General features: G+C 40.4%; 2 protein-coding genes across 2 annotated transcripts; both read right to left on the bottom strand.

Moving 5' to 3' along the window:
* Nucleotides 1-13,274: 13,274 nt before the first annotated feature.
* LOC139657506 (transmembrane protein 17A) lies at nucleotides 13,275-15,986 on the bottom strand. Its single transcript, XM_071535383.1, has 4 exons — nucleotides 15,860-15,986; nucleotides 14,818-14,924; nucleotides 13,915-14,028; nucleotides 13,275-13,595 (listed from the first exon to the last, which is right to left on the bottom strand). The coding sequence occupies exons 1-4, from the start codon at nucleotides 15,984-15,986 to the stop codon at nucleotides 13,275-13,277; spliced, it is 669 nt and encodes a 222-aa protein (XP_071391484.1).
* A 665-nt stretch (nucleotides 15,987-16,651) lies between these two features.
* Nucleotides 16,652-19,070, bottom strand: selenoe (selenoprotein e). The gene is made up of 4 exons (XM_071535382.1): nucleotides 18,963-19,070; nucleotides 18,359-18,435; nucleotides 17,972-18,050; nucleotides 16,652-16,976 (listed from the first exon to the last, which is right to left on the bottom strand). The coding sequence occupies exons 1-4, from the start codon at nucleotides 19,068-19,070 to the stop codon at nucleotides 16,833-16,835; spliced, it is 408 nt and encodes a 135-aa protein (XP_071391483.1). The 3' UTR covers nucleotides 16,652-16,832.
* Between the last annotated feature and the right edge of the window lie 1,052 nt (nucleotides 19,071-20,122).

Genomic DNA, 20,122 nt, shown 5'->3' on the forward strand with positions numbered 1-20,122 from the left:
AAAAAGAGACTCACAATGTTGAGATGCAAAGCTACTGTAGCATTTCCTGATGTAGCATTTGCTGCATCATAAATTGATACCTCATATAGAAATAGCAAAAAAAAAATAAAAAAAAAATCCGTATCTAATCAGTTCTGAAAGATGCTGAGGTTTACAGATAATGCGCGACCATTCACTTTGCAGTGTATTTGAAATTGCAGCTGCAGCTGAAGAGATCCTCGCCACTCTTGTGCATTTCCACATGAATAAATATACCAGAATGGATTTATGCAGGCAAGAATTTATCTAAAAAATAAATAAAATGAGAAAAGCATCCTGTGATGAGAAGGTCTTTGCAAAATTGCTGCTGCTGCACAGATTCCTTGAGTGGGAACTGTGTAATAGCATTGCTCCATTGTCAGAATGTCACTGTCAGACAGCGGGTCACTAATAATGATTATTTTGTGTGTCCTTTAACTCATTTTACAACGATATGCTCCAGAAGGTTTCAGATGGTAGCGCAGGCCCATGCCACAGTGAATAACGGTTTTGTCATTCCCTGAGGGAGAGGAAATAGGAAAACTATTTAATTTCTTTTGTTTCAACATTAATCAGGTCCTGAATGCCTGAAGGTGAACACTCGTAATCAAAAGGAAATAACTGACACGGCATTCATCTTTTTGTGTGCTGCGTAAAAACCTTGGAGACACAAAACCAGCGTGTAGCCGCCAATGACCACCAAGCCATTACGGCAACTCGATGATCAATGGAGGTCAGAAAATGAAGCTCCACATGACCATATAAATCATAATGGAAGAATACACTAGAGTTGTCAGTTTCCCATGGCGGTGTGTGGTAGCAAAGTCCAAAGCCTGTTTTCCAGAAGACCAGCCTAAGCCAGATATATCCCAGATACTTCTGTGGGCTCAGTGACTCACGGTGACTTTATTACTCAACCCCTGGGTTCAGAAAGAACACTATTGCATCAATCGGCAAAGGGCTTTTACTGAAGTTCGACATATCACCAGCGCCCTTGGTGGATCCAGGCAACATCTCCCTCCCTGGCACAGCTTAAAGAGCTTTTCAGTGAAAAAACAAAATCTTGAATCTTGAGAACAAGCCAAGGTTTGACGCGGTTCTTAATATGACTTGAAAACCCGGATATGGCGCTGGCCCAACGGGTGGGGTGTGCAGCGCCGTTGCTTCAGTCTTGGAACGAGAAATGACATGAGAATATGTTTTAAAAAATGCTCAAGATAATACCTCAGAGCTGTGAACACCCTTAGAGGTAGTTTTGTTAATCTCATCACAGCTGCATACACAAAACGGGCAATTGAGCATGTTTCCTCTCTACCATAGCTAAATAATCACTAGAACTAAGCCGATGTGGTGCAGCACCGATGGTAATCAAAGATATTTATGGATGGCAGAACAGCAGAGAGAGAATAAAAGTTTGTTTTGGGGAACTCCAACTCCATATCAGCTGTATTTAGATGGCTAAGCAAATGTCCACCTGGGAGAACAACGATATTCATGCTGGAAAACACTGAACGCTAAATTGCTAATTGCTTAATTGTTTGCCAGTCAGGTGTGTAATGTGTATGCGTGTGCTTGTGTGTGTGCACATGTTTTCAGTGTAATTGCTTACTTGAAACCCATTCTCAGTATTCTAAGTGTGCATATTCTTGTTGTATGCAGCCATTTCAATTGCCTCCACTCTCATGGGTTTGTGAACACAACAGATCATTATCATTTCCCAATAAGGTGCTAAACACATTTGCACTATCTAACTAAGTTCATCGTCAAGGGATCGTCTGTAGTATTTGCAAATCACCATCCATTTGGGCTGCCCAGCCTGCATACTGATTACTGTTTTGCAATTTATATGGTATGCAGCAAGCTTTCGGAAATGGAAGTACTGTATTTTATATCGGTGCGTATTGCAGCATCGGATCGTATTGTTTTCAGTGGGGACATTAGTAGTCACATCAGGCAGCACTTTGAAATCCCATGGAGAGCAGAGTGATTAAAAGGACTGGTTCTCACAGCAGCGCCAGAAAAATGGAGACATATCTTATCCATTAGTGATGAGCCTGTTTGGCCTCCATAGATGAAACCGGGGATCGGAGCTTATTAATGATTTATTCCTTCAATCTCAAGTTTGAGTGAGAACAGAGTTAGAATTGTTTAGATGAGCTTATTCAAATCATTATATCATCTGCAGAAATCAATACCAAACAAAACGTGCAGCGGACTAAAGGCGTTTATGGAAGCTCAAGGTGATAGATCAATCGCATTGACCCAACTTATTGTGAGCCACAAATGGATACACATCCCCTCCGAAAAATAGATCAGCATTAGTTTTGTTTTGCTTCAGGCATTAGGCTGTGTGCTTATCCCACAGCTTCAGAAAGTACAGTGGTCATTGCAGAAAGCCTCGCTTTATTTATTCATCCTGCATCTATCCTGCATTAATTACTGCAGAAACTGTTTCTTAGTATAATACAGTAGAATCAAATTAGCATATCATAACACAAAAGTTTAATGATTTTTCCAAACATGTCCTCTTTGGGGTGCAAGTGCAACGGTAGTTCAGCAGTACTGTATCTCCAGACTGACTGTGACCTCTCTGTGGAGGTGGAAAAAGTGAAGGGGCAAATTTCTCCTTTGGGTGATTAATGTAAAAAAAATTAATAAATAAAAAATAAAAAAAAATAATTCAAGTCAATAAATTCCAAATTAGTCAACTCAAATACATTTTTTAGTCAGGGCCAACTATAATTTTCATGACAGCTTTTTAATGTAGTACCGTCCTCTGCACCTCTCTCTCACACACACACCCACACACACACACACACACACACACACACACACACACACACACACACACACACATTTTAGTGCAGTTTATTTCACAAGTCATAAAATACACAGGCTGCTTTGCTCTTACTGAGTAGACCGACTATAACACACACACACACACACACACACACACATTGACATTTAAGACGACAATATAACAGTATAACACATTCCTCAGCTTGGGGAGGGAGTCTGGCAAGCTGATGCATCTCTGGCAAAGCCAATCAGTGTCAACTCCAACTGCAACTGCATACTAACAAACATCTTAACACCCTCCATGCAGCTGCACATCAAAACAGCCCATCTCCAACCAAGCTCCACTCAGATAGCACCAATCTGGGGAATTACATCTCTGGCCAGCCCAGCCTGCCACTCCCTCTCGCCCTGCACCCTGTCCCCCAATTTCACAGCTCAGTAGATAGAGAGTAATCAACAGACTTCCAGGAAACCAAACAATGTTATATTTCCTGCCGGGGCGAAATGTCACCCAAGTTGACCCCGAGGTCAAGGCCAATTCGTTTGTATGGGTGGGAGAGCAGAGAGCTATTTGATGTCATCAGATGAAAAAGAGGTGTTGGATGTGATGGAAGCAGACTGAGTGCTGTTGATGTTAGGCCAGCTGCAACTGTGAGAGGTTTCCACTTGATTTTTTTTTTTTGACCTGTGCTCTTTTTGGCAGGAAGAAGAGCCCTGGTGTGGTAAGAGGAAGGAGAATGTTTTGGGGATTAGCTGCTGTGAAAATGGTGTAATATGAAAGGCCTCCAATAGAGGATTTTGCAGTTGGGTCACAAATCTTCCAGCAACCATGCTGTGTGCAAATAATGATTAAATATATAACAACCGGGCAAGAAAAACAGAATTACCTGGAAAGGTTTGTCATATAAATCTGTAGAGTCAGTAACGTGCTAAGTAAAAGTGAATGGTCTGATAAGGAAGATTTGTTAAATTTAGTTTATTGTGTGACACAAGAAACTGTCTTCAGCCCGAGCAGCTTAATTTGGTCCTAGTCACAATAACAAAGCTCTCTGAGTCAGCTCAGTTAACCTAAACATACACTGGTCATATTGGCTTTGTCAGCCAGCTAACTAGCCAGCAGGCTAATTTAGCAAAGCAATGTTAGCATGTAGCTAATAACCACTAGTAATGCTATAATAATGCTATAATGCTTTATTTTATTTAGTTTACTTCAGAGGGACAATGCACATTAATAAACATTTATGTAAGTGTGCCCGGATTTTCATCTGTATGGCCAAATGTAATTTATGGATATAATAATACTAATACTAATAATAATAATAATAATAAACTTTATTTGTATAGCACCTTTCATACATGAAATGCAGCTCAAAGCTCAAAGAGGATAATAGAATACATAGAATGCATCTTCACATGAAAATAGACATAGAATGAGCATAACATAAGATGGAAAATAAAACCCACTGAATAATAATAGTAAAAATATGAGGAATGCATAACATAAGATGGAAAATAAAACCCACTGAATAATAATAATCAAAATAAAGTTAAAACATAGAGTACATAGAATGCATAAAATCAAGTAAAATACAACATTTTAAAAGAAGTGCAGGAGTGCATAAGTGCGAAGCAAAGTGCAAAAAAAGAGTTTCAGGCCTGTATCAGGAAAGTCATAGTTAAAGGCTAAAGTGAAGAGATAAGTTTTTAGCTTTCTTTTAAAAATAGTTAGCGAGCTGGCTTCCCTGATATCCATAGGTAGTGTGTTCCATAGCTTTGGGGCGTAATTGACGAAGGCTGCATCCCTAATTTCCTTTTGGCTAAAATGAAATGAAATTTCATGAAATGAGCATGTTTTAAAATGCAAATATGTGCTCTGTGCAAGGAAAGTGAGAGAAATACATTTTCCTACCACAAAAGGAAGCACGTGAAAGAAGTTACGTGAAGGAAGCACAACTAGAAACAGGTAGTAGTCTGACATAATCTTCAGTAGTGTAGTAGTGTCCACGTCTGTGTTTCAAAATTTGTGCTAATTTCTCACAATTTTATGAGACTGTGTTCAGCTATGGACCTCCATCATGGCTGCCAGAGAGCTCAAGTCCTAAACTTGCAGAACATCAAAACTGCCATTTTCACATGCACTAGCCTATGTGTTATCAGTAGCATGGTATACAGCCAATCATGCTGTTTGATTTGTAAGCATTTGCATCATATCATGTATATATATCTACAGTGTGAATCCTGACAACATCATACAATCACAGGGGATTTATTTTTCAAGCCTTCCCACTAGCATTAAACTGAGACAGCATCATCATTACAATCTCAAGGCATCTGGCCATCAAGCTGCCGTGAGTTATGACCATATGCTTGGTCTCACTGTTTCTAATTTATCTCCAGTGCTATACATTTTCATCAGGGTCCTGCCAGATTCCAGCGTGTCATGTTTTCGTCCATCTCTGGGAATGTCGCTGGTGGCATTATCATTCACAGCATGGTCATGGACTGGAGCCAAGTGCTTGATTGGATCAGGAGTCACCGAACTTCCAGATTTAATTGAATTGAAGCTGCTCTCTCTCCCCAGGAGTCTACCAGTGGCCTATGGGTGGAAAATACTAATCAGGGAATTAGGAATATGCATTAGATTGTTAAGGGGCATTAACTGAAGGGTTTAAAGAGGAGATTAATGGCCATGCGAATGTTAATAGATCAGATCTTATCTGTGATACAGGATATCTGTATTTACTGCCTATATTCAGTCTGAAATATTGTGCCTTTATTTCAGACGGAGTAAATGGCATTCAAAAACACACCTTGATTTAAGAAACCGTACACTGAATAAATATTTCATGACAAATTGTTGGAATGCTAAATGCAAATCTATTAGATGGAAGCGGTTCTCTGTTCTGATCATGAACATGTATCAATCTATCGTGTCTGTCAAATATTTTCCACTTTGTATTTCTCTTTGAAGTCCTGGGCTTTGCATCGGGACTTGACAGGCAGGAAGGGAGTTTTCAAAAGCCTGGCATCACACTCTGCCATGTTTTCCCCCAACTGTTTGTCAGCTTAGAGGCAGATCATCTGACTAACTATCACAGTTAAAACATGTTTTCCCAAAAGCATCAGTGGAGAAGTCTCAGAAGCCCAGTGGCTTGAATATCAAATGCTAACGCTTCTTCTGCTCTTGCTGCCCCCAACAAAAACAAACAAACACATAAGAACATGCAGAAAATAAGAGAGTTTTTCACTTGTTTTGTGGGGAACAGGGGTAATGAATCAGTGCCTACCCCAGTTTTCTCGAATAAATTATTTATTCACAAATTAATTCTCCTTTTTTTGTGTGTTTTGCTTGTATCCCACCAATCAATTGTCGTATAACTGTTTTTATCTTCCTGGAATCTCACACTTCACAGGCATACATGCTTTACTGGTTTCCTCAGTACACACCTCAAACAGATATCAGAACCAGGCAACAATCAAATGGCTGGCAGATCTGCGACTGCTTCAGCTCAGCTTGGAAGTGGAGCTCTTCCTTCCGCTGTATATCAGAGAGGACTGAATGAGTCTCATATTCAGAGTCAAATCATAAAAAACCCTTTTAAGTGCAAAGTTAGCATTGGTCAAGAGCCACAAAAGGCAGGAAATTGAATTGAACGCCGCTAACGTCATCTGTTCTCCATCAAGGGATAAATGTGTCTGAAATGTTTGAAAGGCTTCAGGACAGCAGGGTGGCCTGGTTGTCAGGGAAGCCGTCCTATAAATAGTATCAATCAATCAATCAATCAATCATTAAGACCTCATGTAAAAGAATTACGGAAGCATGTCACCATCCAAATGCTGTTTTGTTGTGACTTTAAAAGCATTTCTGATATGTATTCTGGTGCTAGACCATTAAGTGATTTAAATACCAATAATAGGTATTGATCTTTGATCTTTGAATTGATGTGTAATTTTAGAAATCAATTTTAAAACTAACAGGCAACAAATGAAGGGACTTTAAGACAGGTGTGGTATGTGCTCTGTTTCTGGTCTAAGTCAACACACATGCTGCTGCATCTTGAACGATCTGCAGTTTACCTAAAGCCTTCTTGGGTAGATCAGAGTGCATTACAGTAGTCAAGCTTGCTAGTAATAAAAGCATGCATCATTTTCTCCCTATCTGCCTGGGAGAGAAATGGTTGCATTTTTGCAGTATTTCTCAGGTGATAAAAGGAAGAGGGTTCATGTGTTCAATCCCTGCAACAACCAAGGTCATGTCCATCAAAGCCATGTATCTTGCTGAAGTGTCCTTGAGAGAGACAGTTAACCCCTACCTGCTCACTCACTGACAGTCCATCTAAACCCCGGATAAATAAACTGTAATTCACACCTGCTGCAGTCCTGTGTTCTTTTTATCATCTATTCTTGAAAAATGTGAACTGTAGGCTACTCACCACTGGGCAGAGGGCTTATTGTCTCAGAAACCTTGGATTGTTGACATGTCTGCCCGTTGAATCAATGTTCCTGGCAAACGTGGCTACCAATGATTTTAAAGCTGCACGAGGCAACTTCACACATTCTTCCCTCCAAATGGCAGGGTAACTGATTGAAAACTGTTTGAAATCCTTTAATGTGACGTCAGTAAACACACACAGCAGCACGCTCAACCTGGCCGCTCTGTGATCGCTTTATACCAAAGGTATCCTTTGGTATAAAGGTAGATGAAACGTTGGTTGAGTCCAGCTTTCTCTGGATGGAGCGCTCGCTCACTGCTGTTTTGATTCACCACACCTTGTGGAAAGAAAAGGTTTGCTGCCAGCGACCATACACAGCACCAGAATTTAATTTGGGCAAATAAAGAGAATCTACAGTGGATGGAACGATCTTCTGTGTTGCAGCCCCACACGATTTACTGAAAAAGATAGGGGTGTTTTTACCTAAAAATCTTGCCTTGTGCAGCTTTAAGGTCACTGGTAGCATGCACACAGGAAAATAAACGTGCGAACTGGAGCGAAAATGGTTCTTTGGAGTGCTGCCATAGAAGAACCATTTCTGGTTCCACAAAGAACCTTTCAGACCAAGGTTCTTTAAAGAACCATTTCTGCACTCCTTCGCTTAGACACCTGCATTGTGTTTTTTTTGTTTATCTGCCCTTGTATAGCCTCATTTGCAATTGCACAATATACACTATGGAGAGGTTTGGTTATTTTCCACATTTATGCCATCACCCACCATCCAATAAGTAAGAATTTCTTTGTGGAGCCAGAAATGGTTCTTCTATGGCATCACTCCAGAGAGCCATTTTCGGTTCCAGTTCGCACCTTTATTCTTCCGTGTGTGGCGTGGTATTTGGAGTAACTAAGTGGAGTAACTAAGAGGTCACAGCCAATGTGTGTCTATCAAACAGCTTCCTTGAGAAAGACACTGAACCCCTTCTTTCTGATTCATTGTACATTCATTGTTCGTACTCTGTATAAGAACACCAGCTAAATGCCTGAAATATTAAAAGCAAAATATGCTAAATTTGCTCTGAATACTTTGTGTTTCCAATAGACCTCTGTCACCAGCTTGGCTATGCTTCAGACAGGCCCAACAAGTGTTACACTCATAACTGCTACTTGTTGAATACACTAAGGACAAGGGATTTGACAGACAGATGGATTGCTTTCATGGTGTAATTAAATTTTTATCTGTAATGATAGGGACTTTACAACTACCACCGCTGGATGGATGGTCTACTGTCTGCTGGCAAGATTCCTGGCTGGATTCGCTTAGCAAAGAGAGATTTAGTTGTAGCTGCAACCAGGTTGGACGCTGATGGAAAAGGAAAGGAAAAGTAGTGCATGCCATTACATTTGAATCCCTCCCTGTTCATATCTCATTCTAATTGTTTCTTTCAATCTTACTATACTTGAATATATAGTCTGTTTATATATATATATATATAGATTGACAGAGGTCATTCTATCTGGCACCAATTTGTTAGAACAATTTCAGTTGATGTAGATGTGTGCTTGAGATTGTGAGTTGCTATTGTATTTTATTAGATGTCTGATTGAGGGCAGATATGAATATAGCGGATGTATCATGCGATCTTCATGTGTTTTTTGAAAGGGAAGAAGTGTTGGAAGATGTGTTTACATATGTACAGTATATGTCATTGTGTTATAGATGCACTAGGGAATTCACCCTCCACAAAGTAAAAAAAATCCCTATATTTTTGAAAAATCAATGACCATAAAAATGTGGTGTTGTTGGGTTTTTTTTTGTTTTGTCTTTATTTAAGGTTAACATTTGACATAAGTGGTATTCGGCATCTCCAGTGAGGTTAAGGTTAGCGGTGAAATATGGCTTGTTATCAACCTTTTAGGTGAAAATATGGCCAGAAAATAACATGTGCATTACAGATCGGTCCTACTTTTCCCACATATACTGCAGTCTCAAACAGTCTCAAACATTTATTACTATAACAAAGAAATCATAACCTTTTTACAACTGAAAGGCAAATTCAGGTAACATGAAAATACATCCCATTCAAAATCTCTCAAATTATTGCAAAATAAAAGCCTCATAAACGCAATACAACAGTCTTTATATGATTTGCTCTGAAGGCAGTATATCCCCCTGTGTCACCGAGCTCTGAAGATTTAATACAGCCGCTCCCTGCTAAAATATTCATCTGTATGGTGAGTGGCCATTTAAACCACTGGGAGAAGTGAATTGCCCTGCCATTCCCCTAACCTAGGTAATCAGACCCAAATTGAAAATGTCCCGCTGCCGCCAATTTCTGTCCGAGTCTCAATATTCGCTGCCTGCCAGTATGGTGTCACATTTTCTAAGGAGCCTGATGGCAGAGAAGGTGGAGACAATGTAAGTGGCTTATGAATGTGATTTGAATTTCATTGCCCAATATCGTTTAGAGATAGTAATTGGGCAATATGTATTCTGTACCTCTAAAAAGGCAATGCAATTCATTCATGATTTGAGTGGGAAAGCACTGGTGTCAAGTGTGGCATCAAAAATAGAGCCATACACGTGTTCCCATCGACTATCATATTGCCATTACTTGTCGGACGCCAGGTCCTATTCTATGAGTTATGTCTGGAGGAAATGAGTATGAAAGATTGAAACATGTCCCAAAGGATGAGCGGTAGACTCGCAGCTTGAAACTCCCCACAGACCTGCGCATCCGAAGGCTCACAATGTATTCTTCAAAGTACTTCACTCCAGTTGCTAATGGAAACGGGTTACAGGGGGTTGGGGGGTTGTGGGTCAGCAGAGGGTATATTATTGGTATAATGAATATTGCTTTCCTTAATAGCTCAGCAGTTTGTAATAGTTTAATGAATGATTATGGTGTGTATTAGTGATTCGTCATGTTGGTGTATGCATGAAGCTGAACTACGACAGCGGCTGTGTGGGTTAAAACTCATTTTAGCCACCTGGGATTAAGGAGATGGGAACATTTCCAGGCGAGCTCCCCACCATGGGGGATTACTGAAATAGGTGACGAGGATGTCGCTGTGATGTCCTGGATGTTGTTTCCCGCTGGCGCTTAGCACAGCCTCGCCAGTCCCATTTTCTGATTACCTCTGAGCCGTACCCAATCATAATTAACGCGATGACAGACCCACCGAAGCCCAGCTGATGATGCTACGCTGTGGCTTTGGGAAAAAGAGCTGAAGAAGAAGAAGGAAAAAAAACTTGCTCGGAAGTCATAGCCCGCTTTCAAAGGATGGTAAAAAATGGGGGGAAACAATATGTTTGGTAAGATAGGGAACATTACGTCCCCAGTCTCTCCCAGGCTATTATTCACTGCACTCCACCAATGAAAGGCAATTTGATGAGGCGAAAGGTGCAAGGAGCTCCCTCAGATGTGACCACTGTGTCTCCTGGGGAAATTTCTATTCCTTTTTCACCACTACCTGGCTAATCTTCTTATTCTCCAACCACCAATGGAGTTCATACTTATTACTGTAAAACAGAATACAGGAGCAGCTGAATAGGAGAGTCCTGGTGAATTCACAGTAGTCTCTGGAGAATGGTTGACGGTGAAGGCAATGCTATTACACAGAATACATTTCATACGCCAGTGTATCTGTTTGAGAATGATAAGCTTGATACTATGTCTGTTATTTCTATTGAGCAATATGAGCACTGTATTTCTTTGAAGATTGTAGTGAAGGTCGTTGCTTGAAGGGGAGAAAGGAAGAAAACATATTTAAAGGTGCTATGTGCAGCATTTTTAAAAATCAATACATCATTGTCAAATTATCAATGAGACCATGGTAGCCACTTTCCCATGGCAGTAGTATTGTTAGTGCTCGTGTTTATAAAAATTATGACCACATTTCCCATTGCTTTCTGTCATAAAATGGATGTTTCTGCTCGCCCCCTCCCCTTCCCTCCCTGGTGTTGCTCCTTGTGTGTTTGTTTTCTCTTTTCACTTTACTGAAGAAGATAAACATGTTGGAAGTGATTTCTCCATCATCCTTTCAGTTGCACCATGTTATTGCGAGAAACCTTTAGCTGCATTTGCACTGTTTTGTGCCGTAAAGCAATATCCGTTTGTGCTGTAAAGCAATATAATACTGTAGATTTCCTGCAAAATCTGACCTGGTGGCGCACAATGTTAAATTACTGTGTAGAGGCTGGTAGAGGCTGCCAATCTTCTCAGCAATGTCCTTGTTTGTTTACAGTGATTACACTAATGTCTTTTATTGATGTTAAAATATTACATGTAGCACCTTCAAAGACACTTTTTGTTCGGTGGTTTTTTGATGCTTCTTATCTCATTTGGTCCAGGAACGCTTACCCACCTAAGTTTGCCTGTTCTATGTCTGAGGAGGGTTTTACTGCATACTGATGCACAGCGGTTGCAGGGTCCTTTGATTCGGTTATTTAAAAGATGCTTATCAATTCTTTCAATTTTTCCAATTTTTGCTCTTCCATGTAGCAATGCTTGACCTCAAGTTTAGTATGATATCATCTGTGCAGCCTGTGCTACATACACATACAGCGGTAAGCATCCTGTAAGTCCCCCACTATCTGTTTGCATCTATCCTGTATTAATACTGCAGCAGCCACTGCAGCTTGTTGTTTCTTGAATGTAAAGTAGAAACAAAATAAGCGTATTGTGGCACGGGAATTATGTCTCTCCAACAACCGGCTTGTTCGCTATTCCGTGCAGCACATTCCAAATAATTTCTCACCAGCAAAGAAATAGCAGAGCACCAAACACTTGCTGTAGTGCAGTAAGGTTGTAGGAAAAAAAGTGTGACTTCTAAGTGGCTGTGTTTAAACTGAGAACATATCAGAACAGAGGACAAAGACGAGCAGACATCACAATCTGGAATCGGTTTTCAATGTAGACGGAACCAGAGTTATGGATTATCAAATAATACGATATATCATCTATATCTGTGGACAGGCATAACCTTTATTCCTCTGCCAGAAGGTTTCCTGATGAGGACATGTGCTGCATGATAATCTGTTCTCATTGGACTTTGCAGCAGTGTTAAATCCTCCCCATCCCTCTTTTGGTCGCTGACTGCCACTGTGTGGTCATAAATATTTAACACAATTCTGCTGCAGCTCCACTTACTGTAAACTCCTTCACTTTTCAAACACAGATGAATTTGATTCGTACATCCCACTTATTATAAAAAACCAGAGTAATACAATACAGAAACAATATAAAAACTGAATTAGCAAAATTATATGTACATTTCACATCATGAAACACTAATTCACTGATTTTCTCATCTCATATCCAAACATTTGGATCCCTGTTTCCAAAACAATTCACATCGTTCCACCAACACCAGGTTCTCCAGCATCCATCCTGCCATGACAACATCCATCATTAAAGGAAAAATCCACCTAAAACACCATAATACTGTTAAAAAAAAACAGCTGCTGGCAATGTACCTTGCATTTCTGGGCCCATTTTGCTGTTTGATGTGTTTTTCCTATTCCCGTGGATAACAGTCCGAACGTAGATGACGTGAGGACATGTTGAGATATTTCGAGCTACAATGAAGTTTGACAGCAGGTTTTTTTTCAATCTGCAAATGTCAGGTTTTGGTGTCAGCCATTCTGAATCAAAGAGCAACGGTTTCTTTCTAGACTCACCATTTTGCACCGGCGTTCAACAATCATACAGGGAGAAATCCATCGTAGAAGAGGCAGAGAGACCAGTTTTTCCACTGAGAGTAGCTTCAATAGACCAGAATGCAATGCAGCCACAAGACATGTTGTGTTTTGAGGAAGGAGCACGGTTGAGAACATAGGCATGCACCAATGTTCACAAACCAGTTGGCTAATTAACGATATTTATAGGCCCATTCACACGCCTTTGATTGAAAGCAACAAGTTCATCTCCATTCTCATTCGTTCTGGGAAACGTAGGAAATCACTAACTGAAGTAGAAGTAGACGAGGCAGGTTGAGAGTAAGTGGATACACTCACTTTTCCCCTTAATGGTACAGATTATTGGTCGGTGACATGGGCAGCACGCTTCTGTGGTAGGGCAGCCCATAGACGGGGCTCATCCCAGCGTGGCGGAAGCTCTCCACCTCGCCGAACTGCCGCAGATGGAAGAGGAGCGTGAGCTTTCGGGTCATGGCCCTCAGAGCCAGGAAGGCAGCCAGGATCTGGGCGAGCAGGAAGAGGAGGTAGAGGGAGTGGACGGCTCTCTCCAGGGGCAGGATAATAATTCCCTCATCGGTCAGGAAGAACAGCAGCACTGGCAGCTGGAACATGAAGGACAGCAGCCAGAAGGCCGCCAGCTCTGGCACCTGATTACAGAGAGAGAGGGAGAGAGGGAGAGAGGGAGAGAGAGAGAGAGGATGGAGGCGATGCAAAGATAGAGCAGTCGGGCACCAAATGGTTTGGTTGTATCCACATGAAAGCACACACACACACACACACACACGCCTACCTACACACACGCACACACACACACACAGATTCAATGGACAGTTGTAGCCAAGTGCTGATTGTTTACACACGCAGACAGAATACTCAAGCAGCCACTTCCTCTGCTGTGTTATTCAGGAGAGGAGCACATAAAGGAGATCTGTCCTGTGGCTCAGAGAGGATGTTGGTTTGAATTACCTTTTCTTTAAGGTTGCCAATGTAACCCAGATAAAGTCGGGCCACTTCAATGACAGTGAGGAGGATCATCCCGGTTATGAGGAGAGCCTGGTAGTATCCAGGCAGATAATAGAACTGGGAAGAAAGCAGGCAGAAAATCTGAGTGTCGGTACAAAGTAAGATATGATTTATTTATTTATTTACATTATTAAAAAAAAAAAAAATGTAAATTGCTGCCTGAGTAGGTGTATCCACTCCAAACCTGTTTCCTAAAGTGTGCTTGTATTGCATATGCACTGTTGCACAGCCTGTGTATATATTTCCATCTTTGCTACAGTTAGCGTGAATAAACAGTGTTCTTTTTGCTTTCCAAGTGGTTAGACTTTCCATCTTTTACTGGTATTTGCCTCCTTTGGAGACCTTTGCCCATTTCCACACCTGTCATGTTTTGTTACATCTTTGATACTCTGGAATGTGAGAAAACCAGTTTACTGCACATTTTCTAACACTGCATTTACTTTTTTTTTTCTTAATATAACCTGGTGGTTGTTTTCCTCACACTGCAGTTGCTATCATAAGCTATATATGCTGAAGTCTAGTTTTTTACCTAAGTGTTATATTACCTATCTTAGAAATTTTGACAATTGAAGAGTTTGAAAACTATATATCTATATATCATTACCTTAAGTTACATTATTCAATAACTCTAAAATATAAGGGATCCATCCAATGTATCAAAGGATTACATTTTTGCCAATTTAAGTTATGTACTGTTGGTAAAAATAAATTGTTAGAAAAAAATATATATATATAATATGTACATTTTTATTTTGTTCTGTGAATTATTTTGTAAGAGTAGGTGTCACTTTGTTCAAACTATATCTCATTTTGCAGTGAACTTGTTCAGCAGAGTAATCTACGGACCTTTAACTCCAACATGACGACAGCAGAGAACCACCAGCAGGGAAAGTAGAACATGTTGAAGTACAGCAGCATCTGCAGCGGAAGGTGCGACACCAGCTCGTTCACCACTGAAGGGGAAGTGTGAAGAGTATGAACATTAGTAACGACTCATTACTCATTATGTTAATGAAAACATTAACAAACATAAATTTGCATTGTTCTCACATTTGTAATGTCAGTACAGTGGTTGTTAAAGTGAGCGAGAGAGTGATAAAAAAAATTATCAAAAGTTTTGGTACAATCTAAATTTCCCACAGTTTTCTTTTCTTTTCGGGGCTGTGCTGTTTCTGTGTAATGCAGGCGCTGTAAAAACACACAATAAATTGCAATATACTGTAACTATAACTATATATATATATATGGTTAGTTACATAGTATATAGTTGTAGTGTAATTTGTTTAGATTATACATGATTAAACTTTTGTTATAAGTGTATGCTATATTATAAAGTACAGTACAGTATAGCAGTATAGTATGATGATGATGTATGGTATTGTATAACAAAATACGATACTATACTATAGCTACTATGCTATGCTATGCTATGCTATGCTATGCTATATTATAGCTACCATGGTATGCTATACTATAGCTACTATGCTATGTTATGCTATGCTATATTATAGCTACCATGCTATGCTATACTATAGCTACTATGCTATGCTATGTTATGCTATACTTATTGTATAGCATATATAGAGCACATTACAAACATAACAAATAACTATATAGTCACATAAACTTCTATACAGTATAGTACAGAATTATATATAGCCTACATATATATAGTATGCATATATACAATATACATAGTACGTATATAGTAAGTGTGCATTGCTATTATTATAGTATATTGTAACGTATTGCATGCCTATGTATGTATGCATTTCAAACTTGTTACAAACTGAATCATAATCATTTCTACATTTTTGACACCACACAGCTAGAAAAGGCAGAACAGAATCAACAGTGTGTGTGTGTGTGTGTGGAACCGATAACCAACCAGATCTGTCGTCCTGCTCCCTGATGAAGTCACCGTCCCCCGTCCTGTTGTTGGTGAAGACAGAGCTGCCCACATAGGCCAGGCCCATGCGCAGGTTCTGGGAGACAGGGGAGTAAAACACAGGCATTGTGGGTAGAGCTGCTGACCATGACCGAGCTGCGGTGCCAGAGACTGGAACGGTCCCAGTCTGTGTTTGTGTTTCAGTGTCTCCCACTAATCCTTGTTGTCTTCAGTCACACAGATGCACAAATGCATGCACCTACAGATACTCACACACACACACACACACACACACACACACACACACACACACACACACACACATACTCATACAGACACACACACTGGCAGACACTAGTGCTAATCAGATTATGGGGAAGGAGGCGGGCTGAGGATTAGACTGAAACAGTGGCATGGCAGTTAGTTAGTCAGTTAGTGGCCATTTATAATGCTCAGTAAATTGTTGGTACTGCTTCAGCTAATCAGACAAACAGACTTATTCAAAATGCACTTACGTCAGAAAGGGACCAAAAGAGAAAAACAGAACAATGCATGTCATTAAAAAGAGGAAATCTTGCCAAGAAAAAAATGTATGCACCATACAGATAATATAAATTCAAAACAATTCAAGATTTATGAGATTCAATATGTGTATAGTGTATATTTTCTGTGTGTGTATCTATACTGTATGTTTACAACCTCAAATGTTCAATATAGGACTATCTACTTGACGAGTAAGTGAAGAAAATAAGGCACACTCAACGCATTGATCCACTTAAATATTTATTGGGAAGAATTACAAACTCTTAATTTTCAGATCAGAGTGACACAGTAAATGGCTGACACCCTGCTCGCTGCGGCTCGGTCTGCGGGTCCTCAGACTGGGGCCGGGCTCATGGTGCTGGCCTTGGGGCCCCAGTCGTCATTATGCGACCATTGGGCTGCAGCGGCGGAGCGCGGCCAGCAGGTGTCCTCACAGCTCGTCCCTGGGGGCGCGCAGGGGGAAACGCTGGAACTCCTCGGGCACCTCCTCCCCTTTCTGGGACCTCCTGTAGAAACCCAGCGAGTCCAGCAGGCTACTGATCTCGTCAGCCTTCATTTTCTTCACAGGCACCGTCTGACGTATGCAGGGGAAGAACACACACACACACACACACACACATACGCATTTGAACACATGGATAGAGACATAAAAGCATGAATATATACTCATACATGGGATATATATACAGAAATATACATGCATGCAGAAATACAACACATTGATTTACATTAAGGTTAGACTGATACATATACTGATATTGGCCTTTTATTAAATATCGGACACTGGTCAATCATGTTGTCCTCCTTCACTATGATGGAGGTTCCTTCCTGACCAAACTGTGATATTTTCTTTTCTTTGCACATGTTATTTTTTCATTTACTTGGTCAAAAGTGTTTTTTGTAAATTAATTCTTCATTTAAAGTAAATTCCAGTTTATTTGTTTACAGTCTCAAAGGGCTTCACAACTCCCACATTATGAAACACTATATGAAAACAACTTCCCCCAAAACTTAGACCCTCAATGACAACATGGAAAAACTCCTAGAAAATCCTCAAAAAATGGTACAAAGGTTGGGAAGGCAGTAATATATGGCAGTATGAGTTTATCATTGAATCGGTGCGGTGGGTCACCCTGCCTTTAGCAGCTGCTAACCCTAAAGAATTTTATTGGTATGTTTTTCAGTGGAGAGTTTTAGTGTCACATGATGGTCTAAATACAGATTCAGGGGTTTTTCCACACAGCTAAGAATAAAATTCTTATATAAATATTTAAATACAAAAATATTGGTATCGGCCTTGAAAATACTCATATCAGTCAATTCCTAATTTATATACTGTCTCACTCTCTCGCTTCCTCGCTATCTTTTTCACTCTGTCTCGCGCTTTCAAACACTGTCTGTGTAACTTGTTATCTGACAGAGGATCTGGTATCAGATACAGCAATCTTAAAACTTCCCCACATGAACCTATCTTGACATCTTGTTCCCTAGATAAGCCTGTCTCAAAGCAGATGGGTAAAACATGTAAAATAATAATAAAAAAAAAAAATCCTTGCTCTCACATCTCACCTGAACGACCTCATCCTTTTCGTTATAGAGTATCAGGCGGGGGTTCTTCTCCTCCGATGAATCGTATTCCAAGTTGTGGCTACAGAGGGAAGCGGGATCAAGGAAAACGACAGCTAGGCAGCGTTGCAAAGAATAAGCCACATCCATATCTTTCCCCTATTTTTAAACAAGCGTCATTCAACATGATTTCAACACAGGCGCACAGCTTGGAACAGCGCGCGGTTTGGAAAGTTTCAGGCGCTTTGAGGCAATGAATGAGCTGGCACTGGACTTGGCAAGTTGCTAGGAGCGTTGTTGTGTTTACCAGGGAGGTCATGAGAAAATCCAATTTTTTTTTAGGTGTGTTCAAAACCTTTGGGGAGCATGCATGGAACAGCATAAGGATACTATAATGCCAGTCGCTCCAGGAGAAAATGATGGAGCTCGGGCATTTTCTTTATGCCTCATCCAACCACGCTGGGAGCCTGTGGGGACGACAACAGACAGTTGTTAAAAAACAGTGTGGCAAATGGCATTTTCCATGGTTCATCCTGCGTGTGATCAAAGGCACTAGATAACGGCTTCATATTTCAGCAGCATACACACTCAGACCTTAGGGCACGGGGCCTCTTCCTGGTCTTAATCATTATCACACTTAATCATGATTGTTATATTCTATTATTTTGTCCCTATACACTGTATGTGAGGCACCATGTGTGTCTGTATCACCAAGGTCCTGCACATTTTATGTAGATGACAATTGCAGAGATTCTGATTGAATTCTTTTTTTTTTTTGTGATCAAATTTTTATTTTGTTTCTTTACAGTGTAACGATAATAAATCAAATACATATACCCGCATGTATCACATCCATATGTGTCTATACATCTCCTTAACACAATGTTGCGGACAGTGTAATTCAAGAGAAAGAGAAAAAAAACAAAAGAAAGATTCTGATTTAATTCTGATGCATATTTATATCCATTTCATATACACTTCCATCACTACTCACCAGCAGTTTGCCTCTGGCTATAACAGGCTTCTCTTCAACCGCTGTGTTGTTGGTATTTTCTGACCCCCGAACAGAGAGGGCAAGAGTGAGCACCAAGAAGGCCCACATTTTATTATTTTATGACAAATGAGAAATGTCTTGGCGTCCTGTTCCCCTAGTTATTACCAATCGTAATCCACTTGGGCATTTTCTCAGGGTGGACTAGACCATGAGGCAGTCCCATAGGGGGGGACAGTGCTCACCTGTGTCATATATTTAACCCTTTCTTCTCTGTTTTTCTTTAAAATTACTTTTGATAATCAGAGCAATGGGTTAGCTGTTCACAAATTGGCTTGCTGGTATGCTTCCTTTGCTATAATCGTGGATGTTAGGCTGACTTTACATTTTCAAAAGCCACAAATTGGTCCCTGGCTAACCTTATAGTTTCTTCCACCTCAGATTATCAGTGTAGAGGTTCACACAAACCTCTGAGCATCTGTGCTCTTATCACTTTTTCCCATAAGTGTGGCGGTGGTCGATGATCAGTGAGAGCCAACCATGTTTTTGAAGCTGCTGAAAACCAAATATTAGCTGAACTGGACTCAGCAGTGATAGTCTTTACTGAATATAGGTTGCATTCTCTGCAATTTACAATATGGTAACTGATGTTACTGCATGAGAATTCAGGTGGATTTCCATTGTGTACCGTTGTATGAAATCCTACCTTATGACAGCACACAACACATTTGCACTGTGGTAACACTCTGGAAGAGGAAAACATCTCTGTCCTCCAAGTTTACTCAACTTGTCTGTGTTGTGCAAAGCAAATATATTAGGTCACCACGAGAGGGCGGTAACACCCACATGTACATTTCCTGGCAGATTGGCGGGTAAAATGTACTTCCAAATCCTAGCCACAGACAATTATGTTTCCAACAAAAATAAACCATTCCTGACTGGAATGCTGAAGCAAAACCATCTTTCTCTCTCTATCTTTTCCAGACGCAGCGCTCCGAAGCCCAGACTCTCGCGCTCGGCATGTGCTGCTGGGGATGATGTGTCAAATGGCAGTAAAGCAGTCCCCATTTTAACAGGGTTTCCTCCCCTTGGCAGACGTCGTAAATCTGCGGGCCCCTACTCTCCTCCTTTTGGATAAGAGTTTTTAGTTTTGCGTCTTTACT

The sequence above is a fragment of the Centroberyx affinis genome, unplaced genomic scaffold, assembly GCF_046629955.1.
Source record: "Centroberyx affinis isolate AG114_WGS23_722 - 3 ecotype Tasmania unplaced genomic scaffold, CSIRO-AGI_Caff_v1 ptg002694l_1, whole genome shotgun sequence".
Lineage (NCBI taxonomy): Eukaryota > Metazoa > Chordata > Actinopteri > Beryciformes > Berycidae > Centroberyx > Centroberyx affinis.

Coding starts and splice junctions, on each gene's coding strand:
- LOC139657506 (XM_071535383.1), bottom strand. CDS start 15,986: ATGCCTGTGTTTTACTCCCCTGTCTCCCAGAACCTGCGCATGGGCCTG. Junction 14,925..15,859: donor GGAGCAGGACGACAGATCTG/GTTGGTTATCGG, acceptor CTTCCCCTTCAG/TGGTGAACGAGCTGGTGTCG. Junction 14,029..14,817: donor TCGTCATGTTGGAGTTAAAG/GTCCGTAGATTA, acceptor CTTTCTTCCCAG/TTCTATTATCTGCCTGGATA.